This window comes from Sander vitreus, chromosome 23 (genome assembly GCF_031162955.1).
Source record: "Sander vitreus isolate 19-12246 chromosome 23, sanVit1, whole genome shotgun sequence".
Lineage (NCBI taxonomy): Eukaryota > Metazoa > Chordata > Actinopteri > Perciformes > Percidae > Sander > Sander vitreus.
In genome coordinates, this window is record NC_135877.1 from 13,901,661 (window position 1) to 13,919,453 (window position 17,793).

At 39.7% G+C, this 17,793-nt stretch overlaps 1 protein-coding gene across 3 annotated transcripts; it reads left to right on the forward strand.

Moving 5' to 3' along the window:
* Positions 1-423: 423 nt before the first annotated feature.
* Positions 424-17,466, forward strand: lrguk (leucine-rich repeats and guanylate kinase domain containing). 3 transcript variants are annotated; one of them, XM_078243046.1, is made up of 21 exons: positions 424-724; positions 989-1,042; positions 1,327-1,428; positions 3,571-3,652; positions 3,807-3,907; positions 4,171-4,252; positions 4,488-4,615; positions 5,859-6,002; positions 6,355-6,435; positions 6,671-6,757; positions 6,953-7,059; positions 7,657-7,779; positions 8,583-8,679; positions 10,746-10,859; positions 11,111-11,312; positions 12,087-12,194; positions 13,697-13,857; positions 14,175-14,263; positions 14,641-14,703; positions 16,043-16,164; positions 16,572-17,466. In XM_078243046.1, exons 1-21 carry the CDS (start codon positions 590-592, stop codon positions 16,784-16,786), a joined length of 2,397 nt encoding a protein of 798 aa, XP_078099172.1. In that variant the 5' UTR covers positions 424-589; the 3' UTR covers positions 16,787-17,466. The 3 variants fall into 3 exon arrangements, with proteins under 3 accessions (XP_078099172.1, XP_078099174.1, XP_078099173.1); XM_078243047.1 differs by having other exon boundaries at positions 425-724; positions 7,660-7,779; XM_078243048.1 differs by lacking the exon at positions 989-1,042.
* The last annotated feature ends 327 nt before the right edge of the window (positions 17,467-17,793 follow it).

Sequence of the window (17,793 nt, forward strand, 5' to 3'; positions counted from 1 at the left end):
CAGAAAAATAAACATACAACCTGAAGGCTTGTGGTGTTGTTGTAGGCATACATTTATATCTGTTGGCACACATAATTTGTAGTTGTTTACATTTTACTTTAAAACCCATTTCTCATTTTAGTTCAGTCCTAAATTCAATATGTCGAAATGCCTCAAGTTGTTGAATATAGAAATAATTATAAATTGGTCAAAATCAAGTAAAAAAACTTTTGGTTTTAGTAAACTTTAAGAGTCATTACACTGGACGCACCTAGGCTTTGTGCATCTTGTTCCTTTTGGGAATGCATGTCAAGTAAATTAAGTAATTTGGGCTCTCAATGTGTTCTCTTTGAATATTGTAATTGCTTTATGGCTGTTCAACACTCACAGATGCCAGGTGCTCACACATGGCCACAGTCGCTTTTGAGAGCAACCAACTACATGACCCTCTCTCAATTTTAGCGTTGCCTAGCGACGAGAGTGTGTACGCTTCATGTGAAAAGCTAGCTAGCTAACTTACTAGCTAGCTGGAACACGGATATTTAGACTTTTTCACTTAAACTGCTCATCAGTCTTCAGTCCCTCGTCGGCGAGTTTTCATTATGGAATAATGAAGGAAACAACGAGTCAACAGTTTTCCTCAGCCTCGCCTACCTACTTTCCCCCAGGGTCCCTCAATGACGTTCCTTTGGCAGAGGCTTCCGGCTGCGGTGAGCTAACGTTAGAAGAAAACAAAGACATGGAGGTAAGAGCATGGATGTATTAAGAGAGCTAAGAGTAGCACAACGTTACTTGAGTTGAGCTAGCTGGTAAAACGTAATACGCTATAGCTAAATGTACTGTGCTTAGTTCTTAGAAATAAACTTTGTGATTGTTGTTTTTTATGATAAAAATAATTTGTCATTACCAATGTACAGTTATTGTTGTTGAAGAAAAAATGGCTTAATAATAAGAGTGGCTTAATGGAGCAGTTTCAATAAAACTCCATATTTGTTCTCTTATGCAACAGGTAAAGCAGGTAACATTGCACAAGAGATCTGGGGAAGTAAAACAACACAGCAAGGTCAAATGGTTGATTATTTACAACTTGTGATAGTGGCATTAACAGCAATTAGATTGGTGTGCATCATTCTTAAGTGTGTGTAACGTTACTGCATGAATATGTGCATGTGTGCTTTTAGTGGCATGAAGCTGTGAGCACTATGTGATGTTTATAGTGGCCTCAGGCATATTGTCTTCAAATTTTGTAACTACATTATTATTATAATGATACTCAAAGTTCACTGCTGTCAACTCCGCTTCACTATTCTATTAAAATACTACATTTCAATGTTTTTATGTTTACAGAAGGATGGTGTTTTAACTGCTGAGGTTGTCTCCAGCTGTATGTCCAACCTTGGACGAGTTGGCACTGGGCTGCAACATTTGTACCACCACCTGTCCCTGCCTGTAAGACACACCTCCACAGACAGCAATTTTGTAAATTACATTATATGTCTTTTAGTCAGGTTAACTGTCTGAATGATCAAGACAAAGCAATCCATGACAAATCAGTTTACATTCACATTGTGTCATGTTGTTGTTATGTTGACAGTTCTCTTTGCACATTACAGTTTTTTTTTTTTGATTGCTAACAACCTTCTGGCAATACTGAAGCCACAATCTGCATTACCAACATGCATGTTGGCCAAACAGTTAATCTCACCTCCAAAACTCACTCAAACCACCAAAACACTTTACATGTCTCAAAATAAGCTTGTTGGACCAAAACTCTGGCCACAGTTTTCACTCTGAAAGGCAAACATTGTCACTCACAACACACTAACCTAAAAAGCATTAACAACAGGAAGCATTACATAAATGATAAACAACATAAACAAAGTTTAAATGATTTTTCACAAAACCACATCAACAACATGTAAAATATAATCTGTACAGTACATGAGGGTTCCTTTTCCTCTCTCCTGCATTTGGCATCTATCTATAAATTGCAGGAACGTCTGTCTGTCTGTCTGTGTGTGTGTTATGCACATATCTCTCGCACCGTTAGTCCGATGGAAAAACTTGACAGGTGTCTTGCTTCAGGCACGAGTAAGTGCAGTGCCAGGTTTGACGTTGTTTGGATTAGAAATGCAAAAGATATTGTTAAATATATATTGGTAAAAGAAGCACACATTGGCTTTTGCTCTAGCCGCTGGCTACTTCCCCTCTCACACTGCACACTGACTGAGCTCAGCGCAGGACCAGAGACAGAGAGGGTCGAAGAAAGCAGTGGAGCTTTGGCAGCTAAAATGTGAAATACACCTCATCGCGACTGTTGAAAAAAAGGCGCTTCAGATTATTCCTTCACAGAGCTGTGCAATGCGAGAAAATCTCAGAGCTGAACCGGGCAGACACATCACTTTTCATCAGACTCACCCCGGGTTAATTAAGTAGCCTATACTGCTAACTAATAACATTACCGTCGCCAAAATACCCCCGCGAATCAAATCCCCTACTTCACCGTTAACTGTCAAGCCACTAAACTTTAAATTAACACCTCTGCTGAAATGTTAAATTCGTTAACGATCATACGACACAAGACAACACCGTCTCTCTCTCTCTCTCTGCGTACACACACAGTCCGGTTCTGGTGTTTGATTAACGCAGATATGTGCTGTTTAGCTCTCATAACGGGCCAGGTGGGTAGCACACTGCCATGAGTCCATGAGGCTAATGTCTGATTACTCCACATTTTCTTTTTTTAAAGATTATGTTTTGGGCTTTTCCGACTTTATTCGAGAGGACAGCTAGGTGAGAGAGAGGGGCAAGACATGCAGGAAATCGTCACAGGTCAGATTCGAACCCTGGACCACTGTCGAGGCATAAACCTCTATTATATGTGCACCTGCTCTACCCACTGACCCAACCCGGCCACATTATTCCACATTTTCATTGTGATATTTTGTGATTACATTCTGAATCTGCAACATTCTCTGTCAGGTAAATCAGTAAGTTAGTAGTAGGGTATACAGGGGAGTTGCATATTAAGTGGTTTGGGGGTCCTTCTGTAAGTAATTTTGGGGTACAATTTGGTTTTGATGAATTCTACAAGCAGCAATACCACAGGCCAAGCAATCGGCCCGTTCCAAACAGGCACCTCAACGAGCACTGAACTAGTTTTCATCAACATCACATCTTACGTCTTCTCTTTCAGCTGAAATCATTTGTTTGATTGTTGTTTGTTCTGTTTATATTTTAATATGGTTACTCCAGAAATGCACAGACTTTTCCCTCATTCTGTTTTGAATGTGTTTTGTAACAGTTTTGAAAACAGAGCATTTGAACAATGTGCTGCAGATATATAATGTTTTGCAGGTGGTGGAGTATCAATGAAAAAAGAGTTCATGGTTATTGAAAAAAGTGTTGTCATTGAATGCATTTTGTGTAAAAGCAATTCAAAATGATTCACAGTTTGGTCCAAATAGACTTCTGTTTTGCTTACTTACTACTTCAGTTTTGACCAATGCATGTTAGCAATCGGAAAAAAAAACTGTCATGTTGAGGCAAATTAAGTTGAACTAAGGTTGTATTTATCTTCTTTTTTTTTAGAGTCATGATCTCAGTGACATCTCTGTTTTATGCAATTATGTCCATCTTCAAAAGCTGGAACTGCCACACAACAAAATTAAAGGTGACTTTTTGTTATTCTCATATTAATTAAGCATCCGTAAACCTATTACAGACTTTTTTGAAAGCGATCTAATGAAGACATGATTTGAATATTTTACTTTTCTGTTGCTTTCTTCATCCTTTGATCAATTACTCTAACATTACTCACCTGCTAGATTTATCCTGTGTGAGCCACATGCCCTACCTCGTCATCCTAGACGCTTCTCACAATGACATCTCCAGCTTCTTTGGATTCCAGCCACCCAAGAACCTAAAAGTAACGTAGGACCTTGAGCTGACAGGATAAGGCTTCACTTTCTCATGCTATTCCCTTAAGATAGGCATGGATTTCCATAGCCCATCTGTAGTCTCTTTGAATATGCTTACAAGGCATTAACTGCCCTTGAACGACAGTGAACTTTAGTAATTTGAAAATTCCTTCCCATGCTTTATGGATTCACTCTGAGAATTTCTTTAGTGAGATGTACTGAAGACTTTCATGACTTTTGTTAATAGTGTGCTGCTTTTTTTTTGTTGCAGGAGGTCAATTTATCCCACAACCGTATGACAAAAATGAAGGATTTGTCAGCCTATTCATCTCTTAGTCATTTGGATCTGGGCTGTATCCTTACTAAGAGACATTTACATTTATCCATGTGCAACTTGCACACACACTTCCTACGTCTTTGACTTTGCCTCTTTCTCTTTCAGTCACACACTCAATTATTTTTTTCAAAACCCTAAAGCTTTTTTCTTTACCTATATATGATAATGTTTATGAAAATATACTTAAGAAACACACTATGTTCAGCAGCATTTTCCCCCTTTTGTATTATTCTTAACATTCCCACACTCAGACAACTGTCTCAGTGAGATCAGTGGTCTTGAGCAATGTTGCAAGCTCACCCATCTCAGCCTGGCACACAACAGGATCTCTAGGATCAGCGGCCTGGACAGTCCTGTGCTTCTCACACACCTTTGCCTTGTAGGTCCTACTCTATTACAGTCAGAAATATGAACACAACCCAAACATTCATAAATACAGCACATTCAAACACTTACTCACAAGCATGAATTGTAAACAGAAATCTGAAAATATGTCTTTCTTTGCCAAACACTTAATGTATGGCTCTGCTTTGCAGGAGGTTGTTTCCCTCCATGTGTTGTCTAGTATCCACACACACACACACACACACACACACACACACACACACACACACACACACACACACACACACACACACACACAGTAGAAGATATTTCAGAGTATTTTACCTGTCAGTTTGCTCTCTATTGTCTCCCCTCTGGCTTTCTCTTTATGTATCTGTTTTTGGCTGCATTTTTACATTCAGTAAAACCTTGGCCCCCTGTTCGAGAATCACCATATGGTACAACAGCAGGCCTTTTCTGTGTGTGTGTGTGTGTGTGTGTGTGTGTGTGTGTGTGTGTGTACATGTGTGTGCACGTGTGTGTACGTGTGCACACATGCACGTTCTGTCCTTTATCAGTGTTTCCTCATTGTCAGCAGCCATCGGTCTGGCTGTGTCTGCCCCTGTCTGGAGCTTTGCTTTGGGACCAGCTGCTGGTGTTTGAGTGAGCCTGGACCAAGTTCAGGACACACACTCACTCATACCTTGTTCATCCAGCATCCATCTAATCCCATTCCTGACCCCACTTCCTCACATGTTGGCTCCCTAAAGAGCACAACCCTGTCAGCCTGCCTGTTTCCCAGCCCATCACAGTACCGACCTAGAGCTTCAAGAGACCAGTGCAGTCACCCACCCCTACTGACAGCAGCCCTCTGCCAGGCAACATGCTTGGCAAGAGCAGGACAAGGTGTGGCCAGACAGCTAGATAAAAGCTCCAGTCAGTGGAATGGAGTAAGAAGCAGGCTGGGGACCCTGACAAGGGAGGAGTGCCCAGGTCTGGTTCTTTAGTTGGTTAGCGTGCTGCGCTAGCACCTCGCCAGCTGTTTGGCTGTCAGTCCTCACCTGTCAGGGTTTAGCAGAGAGAGGCAGGCCTGCCACTCAACTCAGTACTAAGGGCAAAGAAGGTTCAGGCACCATGCAGAGCGACCACGGCATGTCCTTAATATTTATTAGTGGGAACCATTGACTGTAAACAAAGTAGTACTGTGGGTTTGAAGTAACTTATGTATGCATACATATTCATGAATATCATGTACTTACCTCTTTAAATGTGTTTTTTTTCTTCCTGTCTATGTCTAGAGGGGGAACCAGCTGAAGAGGATTGAAGGGTTGGAGAATCTGAAGAGTCTGCAGGTTCTTGACTTGTCTCTGAACCGCATAACCAGTCTTTCTGGCCTCCAGAATCTCCACCTACTGGGCTCCATAAATCTGGAGAAAAACCTGGTATTGATCTGAGCAAAACTTCAGAAGAATTGCTGAATAGCACAAATATGACGGCCTAAATCTTACATGCAATTAAGCTCATTAATGAGAGTAACATTCAAAAAAACAAATTTACTGATAATAGGAAGGCACTGTACCATCACACATACAAGTAAAACTAGCCCAAGCACAGAGGTTTAACAGATTATGAAATGTCGACAAAATAATGAGCGGACTCCAATACGAGTACACTCTAATACAGGAACAAAATTATAGTTTGACAAAATAGTAGTCATAGACTTTCATGCTCAACGAGTTTCTAATTTTAGTAACTACAAACTGTTAAACGGATTCATTTGTAATTTTGTTTCAGATCAGTGAAATTCAGGAGTGCAAACACATTCATGATCTGTTCCTGTTGAGGGACCTGAACCTGCAGGGAAACTCTGTACAGGTAACCCAATCCTTCATTGACCACATGGTTCTACTATGAGAACATTTATTTCATGTGTGGAGATATACTGCATCTAGTCCTCATGTGTTCTGTACCCAGCCTGTAAGCACTCAAAGCTCTATGATGACTTCCATCTGTATATGGCTTTTGAAAGTTGATGAAAGGCTGTGCTTTAAGTATAGATTCATCGTACATTTTTGTAATATACTGTATGCAATGTGAATGTAATTGGTAGGAGCAACCTGATTACAGACTCGCAGTTGTCTTCCTCCTGCAACATCTGACTGTGCTGGACCAAGATAAAGTCACTGCAGAAGAAAAGGTATGAATGAACATAATAAATAATTTCATGACCAGAGGAACTGTTGCAATTTAACACCACAAACACTGTGGCTCAACACGCCTGATCCCTTTTTTACCAAGCTAGAATTAATGCCACCAACCGAATTCAACTGTTATATTTTCCATGGATACAGGATTGCTTATATGACACTTGATTACTTACCTTAAATCCCAGGTGACATCAGTAAACAAGTATGACCCTCCTTTGGATGTGTTGGCAGCCAGGGATCATATGACCCACCTGGTGTATCAGCTGATGCAGCCTCAGGTGCTCTATGACAGGTTGGTAGAAATATACAGTACTGTTTATTATCCTAACCTCTGAAATATCCTCTGCCTTGTTCTTGAATGTAAAGCTTAAGATAAAACCACCCAACGGATTGAGTTAAAATAATGTTAACTATTCATTCTAATGTAGGAAAAGGGATAATACAAAATGTTGACTGAGGTCAATGTAAAAAGGTTTACAATCAAATGTGTTGATTAGTAACTATCACGAAAGTTGCTTTCAAACCTGCGCAGCATTTTATCTGCAGTGCTTCTTTATTGCTCACATTATCTACTCTCTAAAAGAAAAAAAAATTGTTCATGCATCAGCACTTTTTTCTTTAAAACATCCATCATCAGCAAATAAAATGCTGCAGCTACAGTCAATTTACTATTCTCCTCTGTGCTTCCTAGAAAGAGCACATCCATATTGCACACAAGGCTCCTGTTTGTATTGACTGCAGGAGTGGCTTTCACAACTGGAGAAGTCTGTGCTCTGGGTTTATGGGTTAATATACTTAACTCTTGCTCATCTCAGAGAGATTGTACTTGTAAAGAAAACCTGTGTCAGAAACCTGTGTGTGTGTGTGTGTGTGTGTGTTTGTCTCCAAGCAGTACTATGCCCAGTGCAGACTCTCCATATCCTATGGTGGTTCTGACCGGTCCACAAGGCTGTGGGAAGAGGGAGCTGGCTCACAGGCTGTGTCAGGAGTTCAGCGACTACTTTGCTTACGGGTCAGTCTCAAACCTTCTGTACACATACCCACACGTGATGGTCGCATGCAGAGTCCTTATTCAGAGATTCTGTACTGTCAGATAACACTTCTTGCGCTGGCACTTAAATAAATAACCAAATTCAGTAGATTAAACTGAAAAATGCACATTATATAATCGTTGAATGTTGAAATAATATATCCCCTCTAACGGTTATTTAATATGTAAAAGAAGTTTTGTTAACGGGGACAGTAAAGCTTTCAAAAATAAATCTAATCTCAAGATACTGTTGGTAATACCATTAGTGGTGTGACAAGTAAAACAATTATTTTGATCTGTTTTCTCTTTTGTATCTTGTACTTACTGCCGTGGAAGTCAAACAGCTGCTCATGACATGAACTACACGGTGGAGTTTGGTGAACCAAAGCAATGAGCTAAAAGCCGCACAGATCTTCAAATTGGGGTGGTGATTCTCAGTGGGACTCACTTAGTTTTAGCAACCCTTTGGTGTTAATAGAAATACATTTGTAAATACATATTACCAACAGGAAAAAAAGGAAGCATTTGCTCCTAAATACATATTAAAGAATAGGTCAGATATTCTGAAGTAGCCCCCCTACTGGTCCTCTTTATTGGTTGCAGGTCTAAGATTTTTCACATACTAAGTCCTCATAAATTATATGGCTAGATATGCTACATGAAGTGTGTGTGTGTGTGTGTGTGTGTGTGTGTGTGTGTGTGTGTGTGTGTGTGTGTGTGTGTGTGTGTGTGTGTGTGCGTGCGTGCGTGCGTGCGTGTGTGTGTGTGTGTGTGTGTGTCCACAGAATCTCTCACACCACTAGGGCGCCCTACTCCAGAGAGGTGCATGGAGTTGATTACCATTTCGTCAATGAGGAAGATTTTCAGAACATGCTTCACATGGTGTGTTTTTTTGTACATCACAGCCCTTGATATTTCAAGGTTTTTCAGCACTCACAATAATCTTGTGCACTCAGTGTCTTAAATCATGCAACAAATTAATATTTACCACATGTTAAATAAATGTACTCTGGATTTTGAAAAGCTTTTTTTTTTTTTTTTTTGCTTGATTCACACAACTCCCTCAGCAAGTTTCAAATTGAATTCACTCACTGGCCATAATGAGTAATTGAGATAATTGTTTTTTTATTAGAATGGATTCATTTTACTTTATCTGGCTGATATTTTAATTAACAAAGATACATGTATTTAAATTGAGCTTTTTTGATAAGGTGTTATTAACTAATAGCCAATTAGTTACATTTTCTCAAGGATGACTTATCACAGCAGCTCCTTCAACATTTGCAGTGCAAGTTATGAGACAACTGACAAGGACACAGAGAGCTAATAATACCATCAATATGCAGACACTGGTCAAAATTCCATAAAATACACCGTTTTCTTTGAGGGTCGGCAACTGCCAGGGTCTGATTTTATTTCAGGATCAGTTTGTATTTTTGTTAATCAACAGCTACTGGATCTCATTCATTTCACCAACTTTTTTCCTTAAGTCAGAAACATAGGTGCTGAGGTCTGACGTCTTGGACACATTTGTTTTCCATCTTGTCCCTCTTGTCATGGTGCCTGTTATGTAAGAGTGGTGGGGGATGATGGATAGAGGTCTGGGTCACGTAATGATTTCCACAGTCATGCCTTTGATGCTGGAATTGATTCCTTTTGTGTACTCCAACAGAGGAAGTGGATCAGGTTAACTTCACAGTTTGTCCCTCCTCCCCCATCCTGCCCAGCAGTTGATTTGTCCATTCTTCTCCTTTACCCTTCATTCTTCTGTTGCCAGCTACTTGGTTTATCGCTGTCCTGTCCTCGCTTTCTTACTCTTCATGCTCTCACCTTTCATGTGTCATCTGCCATCTTCCTCTTCACTCCTTTTCCCTTCACATGTGCTCCTCAGTAACTATGCAATCATGACCTCTTGAACCCACTTATTGTGGTCCTTCAAAATGAACCCCAATCAGCAGTCCTTGGTACTTATTATACTCCTTACTGTGATGTAAACACAAGGAGCACCTGCTGAGCTATTTCGTCTAAGTAGCATCAGACTTAAACAAGTGTTTGAATGCTCCAGGGACATAAACATATGTTCGAGGGAGCTTTAATTCCTGTTTGAATTAGTATCTTGAGGAGACACATAGTGTATCTTATGCAAATTATCAGTAAAAAGTGACTAAATGAAATCGTAGTGAAACAGTTAAAGAGTTTTCTCTTCATTATTATACCGTCTGTCATACTTTATGCAGTTCTAAAAGGCAGCGAGGACAGAGTTGAGACATTTTTTTAATCAGGGTAAAACTTAACAAAATAAGCCAAGATTACCAGTCTCTTGTTGGCATGCAGTTTCCTGCCTCTGGCTCCACATGTGGCCATTTAATTGACAGTTTTAACGTTGCTTTTTAAAAGTCTGTGCTCTCTAATTGCTGCAATTTTAAATGGAACAAACCAGTCAAAATAGAGATGCGAATCAACACCTAAAAGATTACATTTGCACTAACAGCTACTAAATTACAGTAATATAATTTATACAAGATAACTTTTTCATGGGAATCATAACAACTAGTTATGTGTCTGAATTCACTTTTGTTACCACAAACCGAAGAACAAGAATTACTTGTCTGAGTGATTTTAGTGTTATAGGCCATGCTCTTCAAATACAACTGCCCTAAAAAGCTGGCAGACAAAAGGTCAGGGGGCATGTTTGAGAAGTAACAAAGAGAGATATTTTTGCCCTGATCACCAGGTCAAAAGTTCAGTTCACAGGTGGGCAAATTACTTTAGGTTGTTAAACTTGACAGAATATGCTGGGGTTGTGTATATATGTCAAATAGTATGTCCAATTTAGGAAATAAATTAAGCTCATAACTGTGGTAACCATGAGGAATAATGGGGCAATAAAGTAGTCCACTAAAATGGTCTCTCATTCTTTCCTTTCATAACCGGAAATTCTCTTGTAGGGTAAGTTTATCCAGACCATGCAGTACGGGGGTCACAGCTACGGTCTGACCAGAGATGCCATAGAGGATGTAGCCAGAGAAGGACTAGCCTGCTGTGTGCATATGGAGCTAGAGGTGTGTATGGAAACTTCTTATCTGAGAGTACATCAAGCAGGCCAATAACATATGTGGTCAATAAAGCCAGTAGATTAACAGACAGTAGAGATTGAGAATCTACCAGCATCATAGGATCCTTTAAAATGTGCAGTTATTACTTTTGCAATAAATGTGACAACATGTTCAATCAATACAATTCAAAGTTGCAATAAAGAGAATATCAAACTCTCATTGGAACAGAACTGCAAACTGTTTGTCTATCCTCGCAGGGTGTGTTCAGTCTGAAGAACACCTACTTTGAGCCTCGATACATCCTGCTCATCCCCATCCAGGTAGAGAAGTACATGGGCCACCTGAAAAGCCATGGTCTCTATACCCCAGCACAGATCGACATGACAAAGTCACGTATAGAGCTCTACGCCAATACCAACAGGCAACGACTTGGATTCTTCGATAATGTTATTCCCTGTGGTACGGCAAGGAAGCATTTTTTGATTGTGACATGGAAAGTATTTATTCATGTTGTTTGATGCTGTACTTGAGTAACATGTAACGGTAATTGTATATCCTCTAATGGCTAATTAGATCCATTTTACTATTTAGTTAATGAATATTTAATTGTAGTACAAAGTGTTATTATAAATATTCACAAATCATTCTCAACAAAAACAAAAATGTTTAAACTATGAAAACACTTAATTGATTCCCTGGGGAGAAATGTCATTTCTACTTATTTCACTTTTACATATTATGTTAGTAATTGTGTTGTCTTTGCTGTGATCACTCTGTGATTGGCAGTTTGTCATTGTAGTCCCTCACAGAGCTAAACAAGAAAAATATATATATGCCCGGCCTTACCCTGGCTTAGAGCAGTCCAAGTGTCATTGGTATAGCCTTAGATAAATTTAACACAATGCACTAAAATCCATATACGTATTAAGGGCACGCAGCCACAGAATAGCTGTGTTTATCATTCCCTCATGAAAGCACTCAGACATGTTAGCTGGTTTCTTAATGAGATGAACATACAGGGAGCGCGGAACCTCATCACTTTTATGCACTGCTAGCTAGCGCCTCATTACACTAAGGTCATCATCCCCATATCTTTGATTCATTACTGTTTGATGGGAGATGCATTGGCTCTGTTCACAACCAGATTGTGTGTGTGTGTGTGTGTGTGTGTGTGTGTGTGTGTGTGTGTGTGCGTGCACACGTGTGTGTGCGTGCACTTGGTTGTGTGAGCAGATGACTGGGAAGAAGCCTATCAGACACTGAGGCATGTAGTTAAGGAGTACCTGTTGCTAGAGGAAGAAGGAGAAAACAACAGAGGATCCCTTGACAACACCTCCACTGGTGTGTATGTGTTTGTTTGTTAAGATCATCATTAGCAGACTCAAAGCTTCAGGGCCCTAATTGTTTGATGCAAAACACTATGTGTAAAGTGCAGTCAAGTTGACTGTGTTCCAGTAACAAGTCGGAAAACCATTATATTTAATGGGCTAGTGGGAACTCTAGCCAGATTCACCTTTGTTGACAAAACCAACTCATTATGTGGTATTTTGCCAGTACACCGTAGCAACATGTCCACAGATAGAATATGGACAGTACTGTGTGAACGACTGATTTTGAGACACAAATAAGATAGAAGTGCTAAAAACAGAATCAGAGATGGTTTAGAACCGAGACGCCCCAACTCAGATTAGTTTTCTGTGTATGTGTCACGTGGGCTCCGCCATGGCCACACCTCTTTTGGAGACTAGCGGCAGGTCTGTGTGAATTGATTCGGTGAACAGGAGAAGTGAACTTGAACACAGATTATTAGCGATTATTTTGCCCCATAGTCAATATACTGGACCCATTCTTCACAAGCCACATATCTCCAGAACAGTCTGACACTAACATGGCATTTTTACAGAAGGACACATCAGGAGAAAACTTTGTTTGAGACCTGTTTCTGTCTCAGGACCAAACTCTCACGAGATCTGGCAACACAGAGAAGCTAACATCAGCTAGCGTTCGTGAACGCCCTAACAAAACTAATCTCTGTGATGCTAAATATGTCTTTTACCTGTGTAAATATCTAATGTTAGCAAAAGAACATATTAATAAATCATTCAATATAACTTTTCATTCATCCACGCAACGTTCACTACACGTTCAAACAAGGCCATGCCCCTTTATACCATTGGGGCTGCTTGAAATGCGCTATCTTTAGTATAGACAATCTTTGACTGAAAAATCATCTTTTACTTCTGTTGATGCTCAGAGCAGCCATGTTGAATTGTGAGCTCAGGGTTGGTGAGGTTCTTCCCTCTTTCCTAGTCGGAAAGAGGGCTTCAGTAGGCGTTCCAGTTGAAATTTCCGACTGGGAACTCGAAAATTCCAACTTTCCAGTTCAACTGGAACTCCCTATAAGACTAAGAAAAATTACTCAAATGGCATCGCTTGAGTATCTCAGCTTGGGCATTCACCACATAGAAAGGGTCTGGTGAAAATATGCTATTGGTTGCATTTTTGGAATTTGACCCATGCTAGGAACTAAAAAATATAAGCATAAATTACACTGCATCAATTTTTACCATTCTTTTTTAATCTGACCCTCAACTTTATGGAAGTGTAATACTAGATCGCTGGAGCGCCCCTTCAACTCGGCCATAAGTTAGATTTGGCGGTGTATAAACAGGAAAATGATGTCTGTAAATCAGTTTTCATGCTCTACATACAGTAGTGTATTCTCTGTTTATGTACATGCATGCATACACAGTATATGCATCATGTGCCTCATGTAGTTATGTATGCTGTAACCACATATACAGTATTACACAGTATTGAATTATCTGTCTCATCTCTCTTAGGAAACGAGCCAGAGGAGAAGCCAGCGTCACCACCCCTGTCGAGGTCAGGATCCGGCACACTGGCATCACACTCTGCCACAGCTCTTGACCCCTCAGATCCTTCCTACAGAAACTATTTTACCAAGATTCATGCAGAGCTCAGCCCTCAGAAGAGCCCCGCCGTGAGTTACAAGATATCTGATGAAAAATGTATTGATAATGAAGACTGTAAGTGAATGAATAGACATCTAGACTGTAACATAAATGTATGGGAAATAATCCTCAATTTTTCGGACAGGATGCTCGCTCATGTTCTATTCCTCACTGCCATACATCATCACTCCCTCTCCTCCCCTTTCCCCCCCTTCTCCTTTCCTCCTTTAATCACCCTCCACTTAAACTCCTGTTTCTCACCTGCAATTCCCATTTGTCTCCCCTTCCTCTCACCTTCCCACTTCTTCTCAACTACTCCTCTTATTTCCGCCTTTCTCCTCTGCAGGAGCTAGCTTCCATCAGGAGGCGTGAGCAGCTGCTGAGAGAGGCAGTAGTGGGGAAGAGTCCAGGGGTCTACAGCCAGCTCTTCAAAAGGTTCATTATAAGTAGCATGCACTCCACCGCACACCAGTGTTTAATTTTAAGTGGGCACTTTCAGCTGGGCCAAATTGGTTTAATTTGTGCACTTGTCCTTATTGTGTTTTGATGGTTTGTTTTGGGTTATTGTTTGACCTTGGAGGTGAAGTGGCAGATGGCCACATTATTTGAATCTGAGTGTTTGTTAAAACGATGGGCTTGTGTAGTGGCACTCTCCTCTCAGTTGTCCTAAAATATACCTGTCACCACCTGTTACGACTCCACCAATTTTGAATGGAAAAATCTGAATGTGAAATTGCTTTTCCATATGCTTTATACTTACGAAGAAGAGTTATTCAATTTAGTCTTATTTACCTCTTTTTTGTTTACCTCAGCTCTGCTCAAACAGCAGCATCATCACTGCAGAAACCTAATACCCATTTAAGTGAGGGCAACAGGTAAGAACACACACAAATGCATATACACATATAAGTGCTCACACTCTACCCCTTGCAGACAAAAGTCACAAGTAAGGCCATATGTTACTTTATGAGATTAAGAGATTTATATACAGACTTCAGTTTGACTCTTTATGGTTTCTAAACTCATAATAATAATAGCATTTTGATTTAAGATGAGGTGAGAGAAGCCAGAGGAAGTCTTGTGGTTTCATAAAAACAATCTGCTTTTGTAGTAGTATTCTTTACTCCCTATAGGCCTGTTTTTACAACATACAGTATGTTCACTTTTATAGAGCTCATTCTACTGGTAATAGCCATGTGGGGAAAAATCTGAACACATATGCCCAGACACACACTTCCTTACACATATATACAGTCACTCAAGAGTTTATAGCTTTTGCTGCTTTTTGGCCCCATTGTGTGTACACTTATATTTAATAAACAGGCATACTGCACAAACATGGATTTAATCAAATATTGACATAGTATGTGTGGTTGTGTATGTGTTTTTCTCACCTGTACAAATAAGCATCAATTTATTTCATTCCTTTCTAATAAAAATATACAGTATATAAGATACATCCAGACTATGTTACACAGTATGTGTTCATTCAAAATTATTTTGTTCCCCTTCGGGTTCATGTTCTCAGAAGGCGAGTTTCACCAAACTTGTTGAAAATCTACAAGCTCTGTCAACGCGGTCTAAGTGATACATGCCCCCAGTGTGTACTGTTAGCATTACTCAGCCCTTCAGTATTTCTATAGAGGATTCCAGACATCTATGTACTTGTTGGCAACTCTCTTAATAGGGACGTGTTTTTACTTGTGTGTGTCTGTCCTCACATACAGTAACAGAAGATCCTTTTGTATTTCTGTGATAGGATTTTTTCGTGCAGTTTTGTGTTTGTGTTCATGTTTGCTTGTGTGTGTATGCATCTTGCATCATAGACTATTCTTTATGCGTAAATTCAATAAGAAAAATCTATACCTGTTTGTTTATTGAGTACCAATTGTCATCCCCAAATGAATGTCTCATGGACATGGATAGTGTAGCATGTGGTCAATATCTCCAGTTCTGGTGGCCCCTCTTGGTGTTCCAGGCATGATGGTAAAACTTCCAAAAGCACATTCTGCTAAATTTTCTTTTAGCAGAAGCTTCTCACTATATTTTTTTGTGTTTTTCTTACTTTGTCATTGGTACCTTTAACAACCTCATTTTTGTTTCACTGCACACATCACACCTTTCTCACTACATGCACTTCCTTCTTCCTTTTCTCTCCTTGTCTGTTTCTTTTTCCCTCACCCTCTGTGGTTTGTCTTTTACTCCTTTTACAAGCAACTCGGACGAGTCTCGCGCCAGTTCAGCGCTGACTGTGCCCAGTTCAGCCACGGGCTTGTCTGGTTCAGTGGAGCTGCTTGATATGTCTGTGCAGGGACACACTTTGGAAGCACTCAAAGGTTATTATTATTATTATTTTTTTTTATCATTGTAGGGTATTTCTGTGTTGTTATATGTAGATACCAAAGAGAGGAGAGATTTTATAAGCGGCTAGAGGACAGGGGAAAAAACAGTTTAACAAATACTTTGCTTAATACTAATTATTGCTTTAGGTTTTAACACTTTTCCAAACTATGCAAACTATATTTTCATATATACTAAGTTATTATATATTATTATATATCTTTAGTTTTCACTCATCATCTCGTCATTCATTTTATAGTTTAGTATTTACTGTCAGTCACCAAAACATCTGATTATATGATAAGATAACTGGCTGTATTAAGTTCTAAAAATGTGTTGATGTGTTTCCGTATCTGTGCTTGTATCAAATAAAATATTCCCATTTCATACCTCATGGCATCAGGCCAAACTCCTGAAGCCCACTGCCCAGGCACGGATCAGCTAGCTGTGGCCGTGTCACCCTCCTCTGATAGACGTCCGGGATCTGACAACAAGCCCATCCTGCCACCAATCCCCTCTGGGCGCAAGACTCCTGCATCGCCCAGCCCGGCTTTTTCACCCAGACCCAGCCCAAACACAGCAGTTGATGCAGGAGGAAATGTAGACAGGGAGGGATAGCTTTGCATAGCTTAGAAAATTAGATGAAGTCAATCAATCAGTAAATGTATTAAAGTAACTTAAAATATAAGCTTGGCCTGTGAAATAAAAAAAAACATCAAAATATTCCCCGGCAAAACTTAACAGTCAACCGCAAAACCACACGCTTGTTGCTATCTTCAAACTACACACACTGTGATGTGATATGCCCAGGCCAAACACTTGCAAAGTTGGGCTTTTTATCTTTGTAGAATTACTATCTTACTGGCCTAAAGGTATAAAATGTTGACATGTATTATGATTAAAGCTCATTCACAGCTTGAGTAGCACGTCTTTCAGTCATGATAAATATAGTAGCGTGTTAAAGAAAATAGCTCTTTTGGTGTTTTAATATTAAAATGTTAAAATTCTTGACTAAAGAATGTATCTGTTCAACTTGTTGGTACATGTCATGTTTTATGAATGCAGCATTCATTTTCCTGACAGTGAAGTGGCATTATATTTCCTACTGTTCAGTAATCTCATCAAAGAGGAGTTTCCATTGGCATTATAGATACTGATATTTAATATGCAGCATGGAGCTCTTGTCATTGGATGATAAATACGTCATTAATCTTTATCTCTTCTGATGGGATTATTTATTCAACTGGAAATACATTTATACAGAAGTTGTTGGCAGGTATTAAAAAGTGAACAACTTAGTGTGTTTTTTTCTGTCTGTGTGTGTGTGTGTGTGTGTGCGTGAGTGTGTGTGTGAGTGAGTGTGTGTTTTGCACACAGCCATGCATTCCTGTGCACCTGTGTGTTTGTGAATTTTGCAGTGTTCATTTTTGATTTATTGTAAATTCAAAATTGTCAACTGTCACAGATGTATGCATTGCTTATTTACCCGATGCCTCATCCAGTATGCTTGTAGGTGCATGTGAATGTGCACATACGGTGTGCATGTGTATTCAGATATTCCGCACACAAGCAAAACACACCTGGCCATCCATCACTGTCTGTCTTCCTCTCAGGCAGCAGATGTT

Coding starts and splice junctions, on each gene's coding strand:
- lrguk (XM_078243046.1), top strand. CDS start 590: ATGAAGGAAACAACGAGTCAACAGTTTTCCTCAGCCTCGCCTACCTAC. Junction 4,616..5,858: donor TTCTCACACACCTTTGCCTT/GTAGGTCCTACT, acceptor GTCTATGTCTAG/AGGGGGAACCAGCTGAAGAG. Junction 13,858..14,174: donor GCCCTCAGAAGAGCCCCGCC/GTGAGTTACAAG, acceptor TCTCCTCTGCAG/GAGCTAGCTTCCATCAGGAG.